The sequence below is a fragment of the Girardinichthys multiradiatus genome, chromosome 4 (assembly GCF_021462225.1).
Source record: "Girardinichthys multiradiatus isolate DD_20200921_A chromosome 4, DD_fGirMul_XY1, whole genome shotgun sequence".
Lineage (NCBI taxonomy): Eukaryota > Metazoa > Chordata > Actinopteri > Cyprinodontiformes > Goodeidae > Girardinichthys > Girardinichthys multiradiatus.
Window position 1 is genome coordinate 36,180,658 of NC_061797.1, and position 23,911 is coordinate 36,204,568.

Consider the following 23,911-nt stretch of genomic DNA (forward strand, 5'->3'; position numbering starts at 1 on the left):
GGTTGTCGGTCTGGTGGGTGAGGTGGTGGAGTACGTCTTGTGCCGGCACTGGAGCGGCTGGCGAGTTGTGCTTTGCCTGCAGCGGTTCGCCTGCCCAGCCCGGTTACCTGGCTGGTGCATGTTTTCCTCTCATGAATTGATGGGCTGGGGCTGCTGGCGCCGGCCATGGTTGGGCAGGCTTGGTGGTGTGCTGCTCTGTTGGCTGTCGTGTCCGGGGGGGGCATCGGGGCGGCGGGCTAGAGTGTGACGTGGAGAGGCTGCGGCGTGTGGGGTGGGGAGGGGTGGCGCTATGTCCTCTTTTTGGATGTGGGGTCACCGGCATTTGGATCGGCTGAGCGGCGATGGTAGAGCTGAGCCGGATAATCTTTCTCCCTGGGCTATCGTTGCAGTGGCGGTGATGTGGTGTGTTTGTGTGGTTGTGGGGGGCTTGGTGGGGGACACCGGCCACGCGTGCTTGCCGCTGGCCGAGGACCTCTTGCTGGGTGAGTTTGTCACATCTTGATGTGGGTTTGGGGTTTGTTGTGGGTGCAGTGCTCGGTGGCATATGCCCTGTTGCGCCTGTGGTCGGGGGCTGGGGTAGCATTGTACGGGGCCCTTTTCATCACGGTGCGCTGTGTGGTCGGGGGCAGGATGTGGCGGGGGTGCTTGGAGCGGGGCTGTGTGTGGAGCTTGTGCTGGGTGGATTTGGCTTCATTAACTTTTCAGGGATGGAGCTCACCTGTGGGGGTGTGCCCCTGTGCTGTGGGAAGGGGATTCATGTTGTTTGGGTTCCGGGGCATGTGTTCGATATCTGTGTCCTGGTTGGGGGTGGCCCTGTGGGGAAATTCATGTTGGGGTACATTGGGGTGGAGGGCTCATGGGGTTAGGATCAGAATTCATTAGCGGGTTGGGACTGTTTCATCCATTGTGGCCTGTGGTTGGCAGGCTAGTTTGGACCATGTAGACCCCTCTTTTGTATATGGCCCCATCAGGATGCGGGTCGTTGGGGACCGGGGTCAGGGCCGGGGATCGGGGTCTGTGCCGGGGCCGCTCAGGTTCAGGCACCAGCCCAGGCTAGCCCAGCCCTGGTACAGGTACTGTGGTGGTCTTACTGTCTCCACCAACGGAGGAAAGGGGACCACCTCCTGGGTCCGGGGGCTGGTTGCCACTATGTGGTATCGGCACCTGGACCTGGGAGTATAGAGCATGTATGGGGAGTGTGAGTGAGTGTATGATGTCCATTGATGTTTGTTTTTACGTTGGGTGCTTTTATGTGTGCGCACGAGGGTGGGAATGTGTGCCTGTTTTTTGTGTCGGGTTGGGTCTTGCACTGCTCCCTCTCCTGGATCACTTTAGGCCCTTACTTGCTATTACTTGCGGTTCTCGGTGTCCGAGGCTGGGCGCTTTGGTGTGTGCTTGCTCACTCCCGGTGGCTGCTTCCTGGGGCCAGGACCTCTGGGCTCTGTCGGGCCTCTGCTTGGGGAGTGATGTGTCCTGGTGTCTCGGGTCTCTGGGTCCATGGCTGGATCTGCTCAGGCATAGACGGCTGCCGGCGGGGCCTGTGGGCTCATCGCTGCAGCTCCCTCTGGCTTCTGCACTGTGGCTGCTAGGTGGTTCCCCTTGGACTCTCCCCTGCTCTTCTCTGGGGGGATTGTGATAGTCCCGGCGATGGTTCTTTTGGGGTTCCTGTGCTCTGGGGGGCCTTTCGATGTCTATTGCTCGGATCTTCTTCGTATCTGTCCCAGGTCCAGGGGGGCAGGTCTGTGGCTCCTCACACTCGCTATTGCATATTCTTATGGAGAAACTTTGTATACACAAGCGCGCTCACACTCAGACCCCCAGGTGTTTAGATTCAAATACACAAATGTTCTATATTGAGCCACACTTTCCACTAAATACATCTTGCATTGATAAGTACCGTGCACATTTTGGTAAAAAAGCTGTTAATATGAATATTCAGCAGGTGTAGAAGCAAGCAGGGTGTTATCTTGTATTCTCTTCATCCTTCTTTCTCTCCTCCATTCTTTTCTCCTTCTCTCCCCTTTTCCTTTTTGCCCCACGTCTCTCTCTTTTGTGCTTCTTATTTTTTTTTCTTTTCGTTTCTGTCTCTGTGTTTGTAACAATTGAAATAATCCCAAAGCAGTTTCTAATAAAGTTTATTTTATAAATATCAAGCAGAGCTTTAAAGCATTGTGAATGTGAATCTGTTGGGCTTTTTCTTGGCACTCAGAGAACAATTCTCAGCGCTACGTTGCCAGACAGGACATGGTTAAAAAAAATAAATAAATTAAAACAAATTACAAAGTAAAATGAGGTAAAATGTTATGGTTAAGTACATGTGTATAACACATTGTTTTTTTTAAGCACTACAAAAGGAAGTAGGAAGTGATGAAATGCCAACAAGTGGGTATGGAATAGTGATTGAATTACAACAAATCGACCTGGGGTCGATTACCATTTCTAGACTATAAATCTCAGAAATAAAAGAAATAAAAATAAAACTGGAACTTGCCACTTCATTTCACAGAATGTAATTCTGATAGTACGTATATGAGTCTTTACACAGGTTAGTCAGTTTCATGTGTTCAAAACAGTGATGGGGTGCTTTGGCCCACGAGAGCCAGTGTCCTGCAGGTTTTAGATGTGTCCTAACTCTACAACATCTCGTTCAAATAAATGATCTCCTCAGCCTGCCAGTACGTTCCACAGAAGCCTGCTACTGATGCAGCCCTTTGGGTCATGTGTAATAAAGCATGGAAACATGTAAAACATGCAGGACTCCAGCCCTTCAGGACCGGTAGGTCATCACATTGTATTTATGAGATAAAAGGCTTCTGTCTTAGATAATGTGGTTGTTCTCACTAGTTGTCTCAGTAAATATCAGCTGGATATAAGGACCGTATTCTACACTCTCACATCTGTCACACTCCACCCTGCTACACAGTAACATTTACTTTCCCAGATATCGTTTATGTGAGACTTGGTTTAGCCAATTAATCTAATTAGTATGCTAATGAGCTGCTCTCCTTCAAGATAAAAGCATGTTTCAGAGGGCTTGATGTCTAGTTGATATTCAACCTGCAACTTCTCCACTGTAGAGCAAAGCCAGGGGCGTTATTGATGGTTTTACAAAGGCTGAACACGCATTCTTAATCTCATGCACTCATTGTTTCACTGAATATTATAAATGATAGCTGCAGTAATGGAGGGGGCCTTCAAAGCACACAAACCCCTTCAGTGTTTTTTACCAGCCATATGTGCAGTGATATTACATTGTCGTGTGCTGTGGTGGTGGCTGCTTAACAAGAGGTAAATCCTTTCGTGCTGGAGGAAATATGCTCATCAGATATAGTCCAGGAATTTCTAGACACTCACTTGGGGTTCATGCTGTGGATCTTTGAGGTTTTCAGTTGATTGAGGTGACACATAATTCAGCAAATACAACCATGATATACTATGTTGTTTTATTTGATTAAATCCAGGTAAAGCTTAGGCTTGATTCATCTTCATGATGATTTTGGAGACTACTTCAGGGGTGTCTAGCTCCAGTCCTTGAACGCCACTGTCGTGCAGTTTTAGGATGCATCCCTGATCCAACATGCGGACTAGATCGCAGACCTGAGCTCTAGCTTGTGGTAATAAAGTTGAGCCCTGGACAAATGACACCCCAGGTGTCATTTAAATATTACAGGACTGTTGGCATCGCTATCAGACGACTGTGATACCTGCAAAAAGAAAGTATTTATCAAATGTCATTGTGCCAAACTGTCACAAACCACATGGTTTATTTAAAACAATTGATTCTGTTCTAAATGCTTTTTAAAATGCTCTTCAAAATCCTTATATTGAGCCTTCCTACAAGGCTTGTGAGTCATTTTGACCTTTGTAGAAAAGATAAATAATGTCAGGGCTCTTTTGTCTCTGGCTCTGCTACTTTCTACCGGTTTGTGGCTGTTACTATGTCTTTCCTATATAAGGTTGTTGATCATCTCAAGGGTGACTTGAAGCCTCAGGTTTTCCTGCTGATGTTGTTCAAACTCATGTGTTTAAAGAGGTTATTTCTGTTCTCGGTCCATCTGTTCTGGCTGTTATTAATAACAGTCTGACCCCAGGTGTGGTTCCTAAAATGTTTAAACAGGCCAGTGCAACCACTGTTAAATAATATAGCCCTGACCCCACTTTACCATCAGTCTTTAGCTAATTCAAAGCTTCCCTTTTTCTTTAAGATTTTGGAGAAAGCCTTTCTAAAGCACTGTACAGGCATATGGGGTAAAGCACGAAAGTGGTTAAGATTGCATCTGGCTGAGAGAGCATTTTGTGTTGGACTAAATGATTGCAGATCCTATTCTGTTCCATTGTTTTGTGGGGTCCTGCACAGCTCAAATCTTGGACATCTGTTCCCCTGTCTCTCTTACAGCTTGGCTCAATTTTCAGAAAGCATAAGATTGCTTTTCATTGTTATGCAGATGATAAGATGCCCCTAAAACAGGAAGATGGTTACTGTATGCAAGGTTTATGAATTAAAAGCTTGGATGGCTTTTAACTTTAAATCTCAATGAATAAAAAATACATGCTCACCTGTTACTGTTTGCTTAACAAGTTGCAGAGAAACCATGTAGTTTTTTTTTGGCCTTAGTGAGCTTCTGGAACAGTTCTGGTTGGATATTTGCTCACTCTTTTTGGCAGAATTGGTAGGATTTGGAGGTTGTCCTCCGTCCTCAATACTCCAATGATATTGTGTAGAGCAGCAGAAACAATGTGATCAAAACCCCCTCACAGCATGATGCTGCCACCACCATGCCGTAACTTAAATATTTTCTTAAATGTTCATTCAGTGTCAGGGTCGCATACCTCCAACCATACTTAAGTATTGTGCTGTTTGGGTTCTATCTTTGTCTTATCTAACTGTAAAAAATTTCTTCAGAAAGCCTGTAGCTAACCCATGACGACTGCTTTCAGCCATACTTAAAGTTGTTGATAAAGGTGCAAGGGCTTTTTTTGGCTAGAATCCTCTCCCTCCATGTATGGTGATCTTAAACTTGTTTTAATGCATTCAGTGACACTTATATTGCAGCATCCTCCACTTTATATGTTGATGGTTACTTAAAGCATGTAGTTTCTCTACAATTCGCTGAGGGACATTTTATGAGGTGTTAAGGGGGTTGTATGTATTGTAAGTTTATTTATCTATTTCATGTTATATTAGAGAGATTTCTAAATAAATATAGACTTAAATAGCCAGTTCTGGTTTGAAAAAGTTAATTTCTGTTGTATAATATTGATTAAAAAAAAATTTTAATACATCATTAAAAGAATGAAAATTGATATAATGGTCATAAAGATTAGTGTATGTAAACGTCTGACCAGAACTGTGTGCCGCTATTAAATATACCTGTATGAATAAATAATACTTCTCACTTTTCCACTGTAACACACATGTTGGCACAAATCTGTTTTTAGTCAACAATAAACTGAGTCATTATAAAATTTGGCCGGGCTTTAGTCTGATCTTTATATTTTCAGAACAATCAGATTGAAGTCTGTTACAGTCTTCTTTAGTGTTTTCTAGTCTTATGACATGCAGCATATTATGAAGTGCAGTTGTGTATGGTTTACATTTCTCTCTGACCCCTTCTTCTACTCCTCTTTCCCATGACTTTCTCCTTACTTTCTCTACTCCTCATTACTCTATCACTGGTCGTCTTCATCTTTTACCCTCTTTTCCTCTCCTCTCGCTCTCATCTTCTTCCCCTCCTATCTGATCTGTCTCAGTTTATCCCTGTTAAATCATGACTGTCGGCCAAACTGTGTGATGGTATTTGAGGGAACGAGGCTGCAGCTCCGGGCTGTCCAGGATATCAGCCCTAAAGAGGAGGTAAGAAGAAGGAAATGCAGTCTGTATTTTTACTCTATTAACAATTTGAAACATAAATCTCCTTTAACTGATTGTTATTATTTGCCTGCTTCCATGTCCCTACAATTCATAAACATTTATTGCATGTTATTTATTGTTTTCTCAATTATTTTTCTCCTTGAATGATTCATCATATGAAACTAACAGCCACTGTGTTGTAAACTGAATTTAAATGTACAGATAATAAAAAATATCAGTGGATGCACAATAAGCTTAATGTTATTAAGGATTATTTAATCTGTAGCCAAGTGAAACATCTCCCTAGCACAAGCAGGATGACAGCTTCTAACACGGCAGTGTTTCTCCATTTTCTTTCCACCATCCCGTGTGGCTGTGTGTAATGAGATGCATTGTGGGTATATGTAATGAGATTCATCCATGCCATCTGGACTAAGAGACTTTCACACACATATCTCCCACAGCAAGATTTCATTTTGCACTGATTCATCTGTTTTATCAGTCGTCACTGAATCACACTTAACTGTGTTCTGCGTTAAGACAAAATATTCAAAAGTACTCTGAAAGTCAATACTTTCGCTTCAACATTTGTGTCATGTTCTCTGCTGTTTCTAGTTAACTATAAGTTACATTGAGACTTTGTCTCTGGCTGAAGAGCGACAGAGGCAGCTGGACGAGCAGTACCACTTCATCTGCCGCTGCAAGAGATGTGACTCAAAAAAAGAGGTGAGACAAACAGAAATCAGAAAAACTCCTAACTGACATTTCTGTTGTGTTTTTTTGAACCAGAAAAGTAACTTTAAAAACACTTTCTTACAGCAAAAAAACATATGCATCCATTCCTCTCTGAAAAACGGGAAGTTAGGGCCAGTTATGGATTGCAGTGATAGAGCGTTGGCATACCTAGGACAGTTTTTAATGGAAATATGTCAAACATATGGATGGTCTTTAATTGGCAGCTTAGAAAAAGGATGGAGTGAGCACATTTGCTACAAAGATCATATACAAGCACTGGGTGGCTGAGTTGGTAGAGCACATGTGCAGAGGCTGTTGTCCTGGGTTTGATTCCCAATTTCGTGCCACTAGCTGCATGGCTTCCCCCTTCTCTCTCACCACTGTTCAAGAAAGACCACTAGTGCCAAACAAATCTTAAAAAAAATTATTATCTATTCAGGAAGTGTGGTGAGCTCTGTTGAACTAAACCAGACCTTTTGTCCTGCAGACTGTACCTCCATCTCAAAAAGGCCTCTTCTTAAAACCCACCTATTATTCTTGGTTTTTAACACTTTCTGACAACTTAATTTCATTACATTTTATTTTCCTTGATGTTTTTTTTTATTCTATAGAGTTTATGGCTTTATTTTGATTTTATGTCTTACTATGATTTTTGTTTGTAATTCACTCATGTTTTATTGTGTTTGTTTCCTGTGTAAACCATGTTTGATTTTCAACTTTGTACAGCACTTTGGTCTGCTGTGGTGTTCTAAAGTGCTCTACAAATAAAGTTGGATTGGACTTTATAATGTGGCTCTGTGTCAACTTGCCCATGGTCCCTTCCGACAGTGTTTTTTCTGAGGAAAACTTTATAAATAGTTTTCACCTGCAGAGATGCTTGCAGCGTGTTTGCCAGTGTAACATGAATTTGTGGCGCTTCTCTGACCTAAAACCAGAATCAACAGTGGAAGAAGAGGGAGCTGCTTTGGCATCAGGAGACAGGATAGATTCTGATTGATTCATGTATATTCGAGATATTCTTTAAAGTTCCTACAAAACTCAGCAGCACAACATTTTTGCATATATCCGACAAACAAGAAAGCAAGCATAAAAACATGTTTTTGTGAATGCTGATGAAAAAAATCACAACCTCTCCATACATCACACTGCGCAGGCAAAGTAGGATTATGCTCCCACAAAGTCATTTTCCTTATAAGGTAAGGTTCAAAATGCTCAACTTTGTCCAACCTACCAAAAGCAAAATATATGTTCATTTTATTAATTCCTGTATATTTATTTTCTATTTTTTTTGTGAAAAAAGAGAGAACTTTAAAGTCCTTTGAAAGTAGTGTAAACCTGGAGTTGTTTAAGCCTTTAAAATATTTGCTTTTGTTTGGTCCTTCTAGCTCTGAGCTCAACTCACCAAAGAGAATTTCTCCCCGATTCTCCGAACTTGAATGTTTTTGATTGCAAATATCTACACTTCAAAAAGGAGAAAAAAAGATACCCCTTTAACTTGTCACAAATTTTAATGCTATTCGACTGACCCAAACCAGATAATATATTAATTAGATAAATCAACAAAATGTTTTCAGAAGTTAAAACACACCCATGCATGTACCTCCCCTCTCTCTCCTTCACACACATTCACTTTGTGTTCTGCTGCTCAGAGTGTATCTCTGCATAACGTGTCTCAGTGTACCCTCTCCTGTCCTCTTCTGCTTTTTCACTCTGACATGCTTTCTTATCACCTGCTGTCCTGCTCTTCTTCTCTGTCAGTCTGTCACGCTCCACCTCTTCACAGCCTCCCTCTGTCTGCCTGGCCACCTACTGAAAAATGAGAAAATTATCTTGTCTTTCAGGTGCAGTTTTCTTTTCTATTAATCTATGCCCGTTCCATCTTCCTGCCCTGATATCGCACTTTTTCTGTCCAGGTCCGTCTGCTTACATTTCTTCCACTCCTCTCATCTTTTTGTTTCTGCCTTCACCTTTGCCTTTGATGTCTCTATACTGGGGTTTAAATGGCATTTCCCCAACGCAACAGCTCACAAAAGTGCTGTGGCTGTTTATGCTTATGTGTGTCACTTGGTTTTCTGGAACAATGACTTTGATTTTATTCAGCTAACCTTTGTTGAGCATGCAACACAGACACTGTGTGTTTTTTTACTTGCTATAAGTGCCTGTGACATTGAATTTTCATGATATATCCAGTTAAAAAGTAAATTCATGCCACTGAAATCAAGAGTTGTTGAGATATATGGTCATAAATTTCACTAAAAAGGCACTTCCAGACTACTCCTTTGCGATTTTGTTGCGCTCTTTTATGACGACAAAGGGGAACCCCCAAACGTTAACTGACTGCTGCTGCAATGGCAGCAACACATACAGCAGCAAAGAATCTGATATTTCTTTTGACATATTTTAGTTGCAGCTTAAGTGCTGCGACGTGCGGACAGCCATCTAATTTTGTCGGATGCTTGAGCAAGGCCGGAATCATGCATGAATCATACCACACCATCAGGAAACAGAACCAGCACAACATCGGGATTTTCTAAATAATTCACTAAAACTGACTAGATCTCACTATATCAATAAAAACACCCATTTATATATATGTATACACGTCTATATATTAGCAGTTGGTAACATCAGATCAATTAGTTGAGTTAGTGGGCTATATACATTAACTATGGTATTGTAAACCGAACAATTAAACATTAAATGCACCAAATTAAGCAACAAATATAGCTTCGCTACACTCAGTGTATTTACCCAATGTGGAACAAAACACATGAAAATATCTGGATGCCGTTGTTTTGGACTTGCTACCACATTTATCTCTGGCTTTTATTGCGCGATCTGCTCCTCCGGGCTTTGTAGCGGACCGGAGCTTAAATATTTCCAATGCGTGTGTAATTTCTCATATTTTAAAAATAATAATGTTGGATTTGTAATTATTAACAATAACTGCCGATATCTACATGTACATTTGTGACAAGGAAGTGTTCTTACCTGCTGAGCCTTGATCCGTTTAGCAGCAGCAGCAACCTTTTCTTTGCCGGTCTTTTGACATCAGATGCACTGAACAGCGTGGCTATAAACTCTGCTTCAACATTCTCCTTCGTCTGTCAGATATCCCGACCTCTGACATAATTTCTCTTGTGAATTCAGAGGTTTTTTGTTCGAAGCAGTTTGCACAAAAAACCTCCGGCCACAACTGGCTGTGCTTGATGGGACCAGCTCATCTGTCCCTTGTGAGTTTTCCAGTTCTGATCCAGGCAGCTCTGATTCTCTTCACTTCAGGAAAGTAGTGCAGACTAACGGCTGATGTCATAGTATTGCTGCCACCACCAGCAATGCACCGTTTCATCATATTAACACTGTTTTTAATGCGACTTGGCTTTTACCTAAACCGTTCATCATTGATGCTCACACAGTGAAAGACCTTTGATGTCATTTTTGGGCGACTTTAGGCTTGAAAAAGTTTACATCAAATTATGCTTATTTTGTGTCAGAATTGTCTTTTATCGCGTCTTGAATCCTAATATCATGTTAATTACCGCCTTCCTTCAATATTAAGATGTTTTCTTTCAATTTCTGCATTTGTGAGAAAAGCGTGTCACAGGCACTTCGCGAGCTTATGACGACAGGCTTCACAGTTGTGGCCTGAAGTTATCATGGCAACATAGTCGATATAAAATCAGCAGGATCTTTATAGTGGACCGTTTCTGATGTCTTTTTGATGTCATTTTACTAACAGAAAGTACACTGTTTTCCTATGATTTTTCAGACTGTTACAGTAGGATTTGAACAGGATAAAAAATTTCACCTACTTAAATCTTGAATATGTTAGACAATAAAGTACCTTGTACACACCTCGAACTTTTGCCTCATTACAACCACAAAATCTGACAAATGTGACGTCTTGCATCCACTCCTAATTAAAATCTACTTTAACCATCTTCCTTCAGAAGTCACCTAATTAGTAAGTAGATTCCACCTCTCTGTAATCTAGGCCTCAGAGGTTTGTTAGAGAACATTAGTCAAAAAACAACATGATATAGTTGTAGTGTTATAAAATATTATAACAAGGTTTGAACATTTCACAGAGCACCACTCAATCCACTGTCTAAAAATGAATAGTACGTCACAACTGCAAACCTACAGTATCAAACCATGGCCATCCACCTATACTGACAGGCTTACAAGAAGAACATTAATCAGAGAATGAACGACCTTAACGTATAGCTAGAGCTACTAAAGACTAGTTTAGATAAATGCATATTTAAATGCTAAAATGGCCCAGTTAAGAGACATTTTGTGGCAAGATTTGGAAAATGTGTTTGCTAGGCTCAACATCTAATCTGACTGAGCTGTCAGTCTGAGAATTCAAAAAAGAATTTCAGGGTTTTTTTTTTTTTTTTTTGCGAAGTTGGTAGAAACATACTCCAATGGACTTTCAGCTGAAGTTGTAGCAAAGATGGTTCAAAGCACTGACTCTCAGGGACGTAATAATAATACACACCACACTTTTCAGATTTTGGATTTAAAAAAACTATAAAAACCATGTATAATTTTTCTTTCACTTCACAGTTGTTACTTTGTGTCTATCACATACAATCCTAATCAAATCTGTGGTCATAAGGTGACAAAATGTAAAAAGGTTGATAGTATCAATACTTTCCCCATGCATTGTATCTCTTAGAGAAAAATAAAACTTACACTGATCCAATGTACTGTTTTTACTTTTTTTCACTTCATTCATTTCTGTTTGGTGTTCTGTGAGTTTGCACCAACCTCTAGTATGCGCTTTATTCAGATAGTGGCAGACCAAGGTTATATCAGTTTGTCTGTTCTCTTTTCTTTGTTTAGGAGGGACTCATGCTGTCAGGGGAGGAAGAAAAATGGAACCAGCTCAAGATGACCCTACCAAGACTGGAAGAACTGAAAACTGACTCCAGTATCCTTTCCCTTCACTTTCCACCACAAACTGGGGATTCCAAGTAAATATTAACAGTCCTTGATGATAATTCCTTGTAGATATCTGTTGTCCTTATAATATTCAATCATTTGTCATTTTTGTTTTTTACATCCTGGTTACTGAGAAACATTTCGAAAATCTTTATATAGTGATTGCTGTAGGGGTGTAATGGTGTGAACATGAAAGCTTTCTAATTCACTACCGTCATAGATCATATTCTAATTTCTATATTAGGGTGGTATTATTTTTGTATCTAGAAATAGTGTCTGTAATTAATTAAGTCTGTAATTAAATGTGTGGCTGTTCATTTTTATTATAAATCAACACACAGGGCAAGTAGAGACATCTTTACAAAAAAAATAAATCTGTACATTTATGTGGTCATCATCATCAATACCTTAGACTTCCCTCAGGGTTCTCCAGGATTAATCCCACTTGGGACGTCTAGTGTTGATGTTCCTTTTCCTTAATTCTTCTTCCTGTAGATTGGCAGGTGTTGTTGGAGAGCTGCAGTCATCTCTTATCAGCCGCTGGGGATGAAGTTCCTGATGAAAATCTGTACAAGCTCAGGGTTACAGACATGGCTTTAGATGCTGCTGTTAACCTGGGACAGTGGGAGGAGGCTCTGAGATATGGCATGAAGACACTTCCAGCTTACAAGTGAGTTTCTCTTCAAGTGTTTATGAAAGTCCCTGTCACATTTTATTCAGAGGACTACATGTTAAGGTTTTAAGAGAAAAAATTATGTTTGCCCTGAGATCTTGAAGGGTTGCAAGTGAGCTGGTGCCTAGGTGGGTTACAGCTTGGACAGGTTGTCAGTCCATCACAGATTTAATGGTTTTCTTCCTATTGATGGTTGTATAAACATCAGTAGGAGGAAAATTAAGGCAATAGTTCATTCTAAGTGTAATTGACACACCCTGAATGAGGGCAAAATACTGTAAATAAATATATTACATTTTTTTAAATTTCTTCAAACTTTTTAGTTTATTGCTTGGTGTGACATACAACTTTCACAAGTCCAATACATTAAATTTACTTAATCTGGTAAAATGATCTATTCCAACGTGGGTTACTGCTGTTTTAGGAGTTTGTATTTAGCCCTCCAACATACTGTCCTGCTTCAGCTTAACTCTTTACGAAAGTACCAACATTTGTCCTGTCTGTAAAGAGTAGCAATGCACCGGGGTGCGGTGGTGATGCAGGGGTAAAAATGTGCGGCATATGTTCAGAGGCTTCAGTCCTCAACCCAGCAATCGCTGATTCGGCTCCTGGCCTAGGCGACCTTTGCCGCAAGTCTTTCCCCTCTCTCCACCTCTTTCCTGTCTGCTAAGTAAAATTTGAAAAATAAAGGCCACTAGTGCTACAGAAAAATACAAAAAAGAATAGTGATTCACCAATTTTCCTGCACAGTTTCCTATAAGACCAGGGCAGCATTAGAAAAGTCAGTACACCAAACCCAGGTAATAAAATGTCATTTATCTGTCTGCTGTGGCTTCTTCAGTTCGTTGCTCGGAATAGGGAGACCAGGCTACATGCTTTCTGCAGGACAGCACTGCATTTATTGCTTGTGTTATAATTGAGAGGTGGTAGCCCAGGGTGTAATTCCCCCTGTCTGTCTGATCTTGTCCAGATCTTTAAAATCGCTATCTGAGGTTACAGTAAATTACTTCAACATTGTCTGGTTTGGTATATACAACCCTCACACACCTCTGCATCCTTGTTTCTGCAGTGCGGTATGTTCCCTCTCAGCCTTACACCTCTATTGCACTTTGCTTTTTGTGTCTGAGACTAATTGATCTTGTGTGAAGGGCACAGCTCCAGTGGCACAGTCGTGCTCTCATTCACACCAGCAACAACGAACCACAGGAGAGAAACCACAACACAGCTTATAAATAAATAACCAGACTCTGAGCTGCAGAAGAAAAGAGTGATGGTGGTGGGAAGGAGGGGATCTGGGTAATTTAAACATCTTGTGAAAAATGTGTCTCATAGAAGCAAACGCAAAACCAAAGTGAGGTTGGTTTCTGGAGTTTGTAGTTTGACTCTGGGAGCTAAAATCTTAAATCTTTTCCTCTTTTTTTCTTTGGAAGCTGAAAGCTATGGTGTGCCTATCTCAGTTTTCAGGTCCTCTTCCAGTTGTAGATTCGCAGTATTTCTGTAGAAAGTCAATGTTTTTATTTTGACTGGATTTTAACCATTTTCAAATATTACAAAAGGCAAAATTATATTCCTTTTTACTTGGAATTAAAACATATTATACTAGTTGACTTCTTTTTTTTTTTTTTAAGAATTCTTTCGGCACTAGGGGCCTTTATTTTTGATAGTAGGCAGACATGAAGGAGGGGCAAAGAGAGGGGGAGACATTCGGCAAAGGTCGCCGGGTCCGAGACTCGAACCCAGGATGGCCGCTTCGAGGACTATAGCCTCTATATGTGGTTGTGCGCTAACAACTACACCACCAGCGCCACGCCCCATACTAGTTCACTTTTTGATCAGCCAAATATTAGTATTCTGTAATATGTATGCAGTTTTTATGAAATACATTTGTGTACTTTAAAAAGAATTCACTCCCCCTGGTGTTGCTCATGGCATATAAAGTACTTTATGGGTATGTTTTTATTCATCAGGTAAAAGTCATATTTGAAAGCATGAGTAGACATTGCCAATAAAATACAAAATAATAAGATATTACACCACTTCATCATATTTATTCTGAAATGGGAAAGCTTTTGAGCTTTCCATTAATTAATATAATTAAATCTTGCAAGTATTCCTACTCCGTGAACTTGTGATATACGAACACAAAGTAGTATAATTACTTCTGCAAGTCTTTTGGGGTTTGTCTCTACCAGTTCAGCATATCTAGGGACAGAAGTTTCATTTAATTCGTCTTTGCAGTAAAACTCAAGCTCAGTCATATTGGAAGTTGAAGATTGATCAACAGCAGTATTCATCTCTTGCCACAATTTCTCAGTTGGATTTAGGTGTGGATTTGACTGTGACATTCTACACCTATATTGTGGCAATCTGCAAAAATGACTTCTTATGAATTTTCAACAGTGACTTTCTTCTTGCCAGTCTTCCATAAAGGCCAGATTTTGTGGAGTCTACAACACATAGTTCTCCAATTAACAGATTCTGTTACCTGAGCTGGGGGTGTCTGCAGGTCCTACTGAGTTACTAAATTAAACAGAACTCTCTGGAATATTCAAAGCTTAGGATATTGTTTTGTACCCTAACCCTGTTTTAAACTTCCCCACAGTGTTACCTCTTACTTGTCCGCTGTGTTCATTGCTCATCGGGATATAATTTACCATCGGGATAATATTAAGCCACATTTTGTGTTGAGCTATTACATAAAATCCCAATAAAGTGCATTGCACTTGGAACATGACAAAATGTAAAGACGTTCATTGGGTTCAATAGGTTCAATGGGTTTAAAATGGATTACATGCGGGGCAGCGACAACTAATACAGGCCGCGTGCAAAAGCTAGCTTCCTCTTCCTTCAGATTTTAAAAAAGATCTCAGAGATATTTTTAGTTTTTTGGCTGAATTTGTTGTGCATGGCAAAATAACCTTGATATGAAAGATCTGAATTGATGCTAAGAAGAAAACATTACCCAAAAGGTTGGCTGTACAAATTACAAACCAGTCCATGGAACAATGAGGGCTTTTTTAAGCTTGAGAGAAATGGCGAAAACTAATATTTTTTCCTTCAAGGATCAAAACTTAGAGACTCATAACTAAAAAGGTACGTGGGGGATAGTTTGGGATACTTCAAGCTCTTTTGTTTGTTAAAAAAAGTCAAAACTTCTTTAATTTCATGTCTGACATGAACTGTGAAGGTTTAGCATGGCTTTTGTGGAAGGACCCTAAAGGACACAGAAGGGGCAGGCTAAAAAACGGAGAGCAATTGGTAAAACAAAAACAACTTGAGTGTGAAACTTAAACTGTGAAATATTAAAAATACTGTTTGCAAGGAAGGAAGACAACAATAAACGTAAAAAAAAATGAAAAAGAAGAAGTGGGAATATTCATGAGAGAGTGGGAGAAGGAAACTCCATATTCATCTCAAGTCTTCCTCTGGGCTCCTCAGATGGCAGAGAAGAAAGATTGCTGCAGGAGCTCTCCATGTCTCTCTTTCTCCTCTCCTTCCTCTCACTCTGCATTCCTTTCTTCTTTCACTCTCTCACGGCAAGACCTTTTCCAATTTTTATTTCCCTGCCTGTGGTGTGTAGAGAGGTTATTCCCTGCAAATAATGCACACCTGCTGCAGGCTGTGCAAGCCAGGCTCATCGAACATCTCCATGCTGCACATATTTTACTGGGATAGATACGCTCATACACGCTTTCATGAATCATGAATATGTAATGCCATGGACGAACCTGTATTTGTAGGAAAAATGCAGATATAAAAGTCAAGCTTTCACGTATAGAGCTAAGGTAATACTCTGGTAGAATTTTGTGACTTAATGTTTTTTTTTTTTTTTCCATCTCTGTAAAAATGAATTGCGACATCCTGCTGAGGTTGTTTCTAGGCAGAACTAAAACACTGGAAAATGTGTGTTCATTCAGCATTAAACATTCAGCTGGATTATGAATATAAATTGTAGTCCTAACATTTTGGTATCAGCAAAGCCCTCAGTAGATTAGCCAACTTCTGCATATCGATCTGTGTAAGACTGCATGTGGAAAAATAAAATGCAAACTCTATCTTCTGCACTGCTCCTCCATTCTCTGGTGGAAACAAATATATTTCATGCAAATTGAGGTTTAAGTCACGCTGACCGTTGCAAAGTTAGGAAACTACTAAATATAGTTTTCTATCATGTTTATGATTATAGCAAGCCACTGGAAATTAGTCCAGTATTTTTCTATCATGTTACAACTACAAACCTAAATGTGTTTTATAAGGATTTTATGTGAGAGACAAACACAAAGTAGTGTGTATTTGTGAAGAGGAAGGAAATGTGATACCTGATTTTCAAACTTTTTTATTACTTTTATTATTATTAATAAACATCATTTTATTCTACACCCTAGAGTTAATACTTTGTAGAACCACATTTTACTGTAGTTGCAGATGCAAGTCTTTTGGGGTACGTTTCAACCAACTTTGCACATCTAGAGGCTAAAACGTTTGCTCATTCTTCTGTACTAATTATTTGAAACTCTGTCAGACTGGATGGAGAGCATTTATTAACATTACGTTTGAAGTCTTGTCACAGGTTCACAATTAGATTCTGAAGGATTTTACGGGTCTAGCAGTTTTTCTTCCAGGATCTTCTCGTATTAGCTCCATCCACCTTCCCATCAACTACTACAAGCTTTAGCTTCCCTGCTGAAAAAAAACAAAAAAACATCCCCACACCATGATGCTGCCACCACCATGTTTCATGCTGTTGCAGATGTGTTGTGGATGATGTGCAGTCTTCATTTTCAATATAGCATTTTGCAGGTTGGCCAAGAAGTTCAATTTTGGTTTTATCTGACCAAAGTCCCATCTTCCACATGTTTACTGTGGGTTTAGGCCAAACAAGGCTTCTTATGGCTTATCTTTAACAATGACTTTGTTCTTGCTACTCTTCCATAAAGACCAGATTTGTGGAGTGTACAACTGATATTTGTCTTGTTGTCATCTTTTCCCAGCTGAGCATCTTTGTAGCTCCTCCAGAGACACAATTGGTCACTTGGCTGCTTCCCTGATTAATGCGCTCCCTGAATGAATGGATTGAACAGAGCTCCATGAAATGTTGAAAGTTGGTTGGGATATTCTTTATTAATCCAACCTTGCTTTAAACTTCTCCATAACGTTATCCCTTGCCTGTCTGCTGTGTTACTTAGTCTTTATGATGCTGTTTGTTCGCTAATGTTGTCTAACAAACCTCTGTGGCCTTCAGACGACAGTTGCATTTATGCTGAGATTAAATTACACACAGGTGGACACTGTTCACTAATTAAGTGACTTCTGAAAGAAATTGGTTGAAGTAGATTCCTGTTGGGGCTGTTGGAATAAAGGTACTGATGCATATCTCAATATTCATCATTTTTATTTGCTACAGCATTTGAAAAACATATCTTTTTATTTCCATTTTACATTATGCTTTAGTTTGTGTTGGTCTATCATATAAAAACATAATCAAATCAATTGAAGCTATGCAATGCATTGTGCTAGTAGAGAGCTTCCCTCTGATTTAACTGCTCATAGCCAAGTTAAACATGTAGTTTACTGATTTGGGAACTAGTCAAATGTATTACTATTTTATGTTAGATTTCATTATATCACATGAGACTTTCCCCTAATGTTAACAGTGTTAATTTATTTTGGGAATAGGGTGTTGGGAATTGGGAGTGTCATTCTGTGCTTGTCCACCAGAGGTCCTCCTGAAGCCACTGCTGACCCTACTACAGGTGTTCCTGATCTTTGGCTGATTGTGTGTACCTGGGAGGAGTATTTAGGAGCCTGCCACCAGTCCTTCGTTGCCTGAGTGTTTTTGCCCATGTGTACCTGTGAGGTGTGGGCGGTTTCCTCTTTACTTGGACCTGGACTTCCAGTATCTCTCTCTACAGTTTGTGAACTTTGGATTATCGCCACTAGACTGTGGTATGGATCCTAAATCTCCCAAGCTCCTTCCTCTGTGTGGACGCTGATCTGTTGTGGACCGCTCTTATTGGTCTAGCCTTCTGGATTACCTGACTCCCAATCCCAATGGTAAAGAACCCCCCGGTGTTTACTACCTGTGACCCAAGTAAGCAAAACTCTGTTGGACTTTGTGGATTTATGCCTCTGTGGCCAGAACTAACCAGAGCTTCTCTCTTTAGAGAACCCGAGACGTCTGAAGTACCTGCCTGAGCATTTCCTACCCGGTTTCCGGTGTGACTTGAAACATTGACTGTAAATACATCTTTGAACCTTTACTGGTCTCCTGAGTGAGTTTGCATGTGGGTCAAACAAATCTCTAAAGAGATGACAGAACACTCAGGCCAGCAAGATCCAGCAGACCCACTCAGGAAACAACTAGCTGACCAGCATCAGTTAATTCAGTCACATGACTCCAAGCTCAGATCCTTACAATACCAGCTTACTGTTACCAATCAGTATCTGGAACAAATGGCAGGACAAATGCAGAGCCTCCTTCACAGTCTGCAACCTAGTACTGGTCCAACCTCTGCACCGCCTGTTGGCGCTATAGCTTCTCCGGCACTTCACTCCATAGCCTTACGTGACGTCACTTCCCCAAATCCGGAGAAATTCTCCGGTGAGGTGGATTGTGGTGGTTTCCTTTTACAATATGTTTTGGTGTTTAATCGCTCACCCCACTCCTTTCCCATTGATGATGCTAGGATTTCATACATTTTGGGCTTATTAACCAGAAAAGCATTGAAATGGGCTGAAGCACGGTTTCAGAACCAGTCCTGTTTTGGTTGCACCTATAAAGAATTTATTGACAAATTTCGTCTAACTTTTTCTGAAAACCCAGATCGTACGGGCTTATCCCGTCATCTCCTGAACCTTAAACAGGGTCATAGATCTGTCTCTGAGTTTACTATTGAGTTTCGCACTCTAGCAGCAGCTTCCGGCTGGAATCCTAACACTTTAAAGTCAGCATTTTTTCAAGCCTTAAACAAAACATTCAAGGATGAATTAGCCACCCTTGAAGAACCTGAGGCGCTCAATGATCCCATTGCTTTGGCTACTAGGATTGACAATCGTCTTAGAGAAAAGAAAAGGTCACGTGCTGATAATTCTACTGCTGGGAGGCTTGTAAACTATTGAAAATTTCAGACCTGCTCAACCCCATTCTCTCCCTAGACCATCTTCTGAGGTTGAATCCATGCAGATGGAGCGTGCCCATCTTACTCCTGAAGAAAAGCAGAGGAGACGAGCTGCTAATCTCTGCCTGTATTGTGGTTCACCTGAGCACTTTTTGGCCTCTTGTCCAGTTCGGCCAAAAGATCGGGTCCGTCAGTCTGACGGACCAAATTCCCTTGACTGCATATCCCTGTTTAGTTCTTCCTGCCAAGATATTAGTGCAAAACGCCTCACATGATCTTTCTGCACTCATGGACTCCGCTTGTGAACGAGACCTCCTAGACAGTACTCTGGTGGAGCAGTTGGGAATCAAAACCGAGGAACTTTCTACCCCTTTAAGAGCCACAGCACTAGATGGGAAAGAGTTACCCCGTATTACCCATTGTACCAGACCACTGCTGCTAGTCCTCTCAGGTAACCATCGGGAGACAATTTCTTTTTATGTCTTTCCCATCTCTCACTCTTCAGTAATTATGGGTTTTAGCTGGCTGAGTCAACATAATCCTCACTTAGATTGGGCACTTAGATTGGGTCCGCCTGAAGAGGCGGAACTATCTGAAGTACCTGCTGAGTATCATGATCTGTGCCGAGTATTTAACAAACAGCAAGCGCTGTCCCTTCCTCCACACTGTCCCTATCACTGTGCCATCGACCTGCTTCCGGGGGCTTCATTACCCTCTGGTAGGTTATACCCTATTTCTCGCCCAGAACGTCAAGCTTTAGAGGACTATATTACCAAGTCCCTGGCCGCAGGTCTCATATGTCACTCTTCGTCGCCTCTTGGAGTTGGATTCTTTTTTATGAGCAAGAAAGACGGTTCCTTACTCCCATGTATCGACTACAGGGGGTAAATGCCATCACTGTAAAAAAATAAATACCCTCTTCCACACTTGTCTGCAGCGTTTGAGCCAGTACATGGTGCAACTGTTTTTTCTAAGCTTGATCTACGCAATGCCTACCATTTAGTGCGCATTAGACAGGGTGATGAGTGGAAAATTGCTTTTAAAACCCCCTTGGGTCTCTTTGAATTCTTAATTATGCCATTTGGGTTATGCAACGGACCAGCGGTGTTTCAGGGCCTGGTGAATGATGTCCTTCGTGACTTTTTGAACATTTCTGTCTGTGTTTACCTTGATGACATCCTCATATATTCCAGGAATCTGACTGAACACCGGAAGCATGTTTGCCTTATGCTACAACGGTTACTTGAGAACAAATTGTTTGTGAAAGCCGAAGAGTGTGAGTCCACAAATCCACTGTATCCTTTTTGGGATTCATTCTGAAAAGTGGTCAGTTATGTTCTGACCCCGGCAAGATGTGTTGGAATGGCCTGTACTGGACTCCAGGAAGCAGCTTCAATGTTTTCTAGGTTTTGCCAACTGCTACCGACGATTCATTAAGGACTTCAGCCGAACGGCTGTACCTCTCATGAGTCTCACCTCAACCAAACTGGTCACTTAAGCATTACTTACAGACCCTGGTCCTAAGAACTGTCCCCCGAACAGAACTTTTGTTCCTCTATCTGTTCGTCCCCGTCTGATACAATGGTTTCACAACTCTAAGTTCTATGCTCATCCTGGCTCATCCCACACCATCGCCCTGATCTCTCGTCGTTTTTGGTGGCCCTCTTTATACAACGACGTCAAGGGCTTTGTGGGGGCCTGCACTACCTGCCCCTGAAGTAAACCCTCACACCGTCCTCCCGGTGGACTCCTTCAACCACTGCCTATACCAAAGAGGCCTTGGTCACATATAGCAGTGGACTTTGTTACTGGGTTACCACCCTCACGTGGTATGACCACCATCCTGACTTTGATAGGCAGATTCTCCAAATCATGTCACCTGATCGCTTTGAGGAAACTTCCTTCCGCTTTCCATACAGCTTAGTTGCTAGTCCGTCATGTGTTCCGTCTCCATGGCATCCCACAAGAGATCTTATCAGTCCCAGGTCCGCAGTTCACCTCACAGGTATGGAAGCAGTTTTGTTTAGACTTAAATACCAAAGTCGCTCTCTCCACAGGTTATCACCCACAAACCAATGGTCAAACCGAGAGGATGAACCAGGAGCTGGAATCCATGCTCAGATGTCTAACCACTACCAGCCCTCCAGCTGGAGTGAGTACCTACCGTGGGTAGAATATGCACACAACGTTCATGTCTCTACTGCCACAGGATTCGAGGCTTCTCTGGGTTATCAGCCTCCACTGTTTCCTGCTGATGAGAAGGAGATCTCTGTCCCCTCTGTCCAACACCATATACGTCGCTGTAGGAGAATGTGGACTAGTGCTGTGGCGGCCCTACAATGCACTACGGAGCAGAATCGTTGCTATGCCGACCGACATAGGATGTCGGCACCTGAATACACCCCTGGCCAAAAGGTATGGCTGTCTGCACGTGATGTTCCTTTAAAGTCTGTGTTCAAGAAACTGGCTCCACGTTTTATCGGACCCTATGTTATCGACTCTATTATCAATCCCTCAGCTGTTTGTCTCCGTCTACCCACCTCTTTACGCATTCACCCGTCCTTCCATGTCTCTCAGATCAAGCCCGTCCAAACCAGTGACCACAGATTTCCTGGCCTCTCGTCCTTCGACCTCGTCTGGACCGCCTGGAGGCGGTCGTTGAGGGCAGGGCGGGGCGGGGGGTGTACAGTTGGGAATTGGGAGTGTCACTCTGTGCTTGTCCACCAGAGGTCATCCTGGAGCCACTGCTGACCCTACTACAGGTGTTCCTGATCTTTGGCTGATTGTGTGTACCTGGGAGGAGTATTTAGGAGCCTGCCACCAGTCCTTCGTTGCCTGAGTGTTTTTGCCCATGTGTACCTGTGAGGTGTGGGTGGTTTCCTCTTTACCTGGACTTCCAGTATCTCTCTCTACACTTTGTGAACTTTGGATTATCACCACTAGACTGTGGTTTGGATCCTAAATCTCCCAAGCTCCTTCCTCTGTGTGGACTCTGATCTGTTGGTCCTCTGTGGCCAGAACTAACCAGAGCTTCTCTCTTTAGAGAACCCGAGACGTCTGAAGTACCTTCCTGAGCATTTCCTACCAGGTTTCCGGTGTGACTTGAAACATTGACTGTAAATAAACCTTTGAACCTTTACTGGTCTCCTGAGTGAGTTTGCATGTGGGTCAAACAAATCCCTAAAGAGATGACAGAGGGCTAAAAGTCAGGTGTAAATTAATGCTCGTCGTCTCTTATCTTACTTATAAATACAAGGTTGTTCCAAGTTTGCTCCTTTATGAAAAAAGTAGAACTGAAATAAAGTCAGACTGAATAAGAAAAGCATCCATGTAGAATGCACTGGTTTTCCTCTCTTGTTTCTCTCCTTGGGAAGACGATCTCTGTTTCCCTCTCCTATTAAAAACAGCAGGGTGTGGATCTTTCTGCTCTAAACAAGCACCTCATTAGTTCCACTGCATTGGCCTTAAAATGCTACACTTTTCCACAACTATTAATTTCTGTTTCTTCCGTGCTCTCTCTCGCTCGCTTGCTCTCTCTCGCTCGCTTGCTCTCTCTCTCTGCCAAAAGCTGTGATTTTCTCACTAGCTTTCCATATTTCTCTTCAGTTTATTCTCACAGGAAATGAAAGAAGAGGAAAAGTCAGGAGATGGCCAGTTAATTAAGTTATGTTAATTGGCTTTGGTTGCGTATGCAAAAATGAAATCTAATTGGAATGTGGTCCTAGTGTGGATGTTTGCTTTTTGTGGTGGCCTAAATCAACTGATTGATAATTAAATCAATATTGCAACTTGTTATTATTCATGGAGGAGTAATGCTGCAGTTTAGAATCTGAATTCTCTTCTTAACTAATCGCTTTTATTCACAGGATTGGGATCCACTTCTATAATTGGGCAACTTGTCAGTAGGTTGTTTAGTTGCGGTTGACGGTTTGAACAAATGGGCAATTAACACTGAGGTGGAAAAACAAAAAGTAGACCAGAAAATAATCAGAGAAGCCACAAAATAACAGATCATTTGGGTTGTGGCCTCTGCATCTTAATTACCTTTGATTTTACTTGATATTACATGAATTGGTTACTTTTTGTTTTAAAATTTGATGTAATGCTGAACCGAGAGCATGTTGAACTCTCCTATTTACTCTTGTGAATGCTGAAATCTGGCAATTTAACCAAGTTAATTTGGGTGAAGTGGACTCCTATTGACCTTATGCATGCATGCTGATGTAATAATGCTGCTGTGTGTTGAGTGAGAGATGGAAAGACTGTGCTTGAAATTCAAATTTGCAAATATAAATAGAGAAGGATTTGCACATTGCCCCTGGAAATTTTAATGTCATCATACTCCATAGCCCCTTAAGACCAAAAGCTCTTTTTTGTACCAAAACAATACAACATTAAATAGAGTAAAAGTTAAGTTTGCAGAAGGGGTAAAAAAGAACAAAGGGACAAAATGAGACTTGCAGAGAAGGGGGATATTTAATCCCTGGAGCCAGCAGGAAAAAAGAACAAATATAAACATGTAGAAGCAAAGAAAAAGACATTTGGTTTAGGAAAAGGGTTTAGGTTAGATTAGTAGGAAAAGTG

At 41.4% G+C, this 23,911-nt stretch overlaps 1 protein-coding gene across 3 annotated transcripts in view; it reads left to right on the top strand.

Moving 5' to 3' along the window:
* The window catches only part of smyd3 (SET and MYND domain containing 3), a 119,748-nt gene that overhangs the window by 92,515 nt on the left and 3,322 nt on the right, over positions 1-23,911 (top strand). For 2 of the 3 annotated variants that reach the window (XM_047363290.1, XM_047363291.1), the window contains exons 7-10: positions 5,752-5,854; positions 6,467-6,577; positions 11,438-11,525; positions 12,032-12,206. In XM_047363290.1, coding sequence (XP_047219246.1) covers positions 5,752-5,854; positions 6,467-6,577; positions 11,438-11,525; positions 12,032-12,206 — 477 coding nt within the window. Of the gene's footprint in view, positions 1-5,751; positions 5,855-6,466; positions 6,578-11,437; positions 11,526-12,031; positions 12,207-21,536; positions 21,743-23,911 lie in introns of all 3 variants that reach the window. The other variant, XR_007037978.1, reaches the window with a different exon arrangement.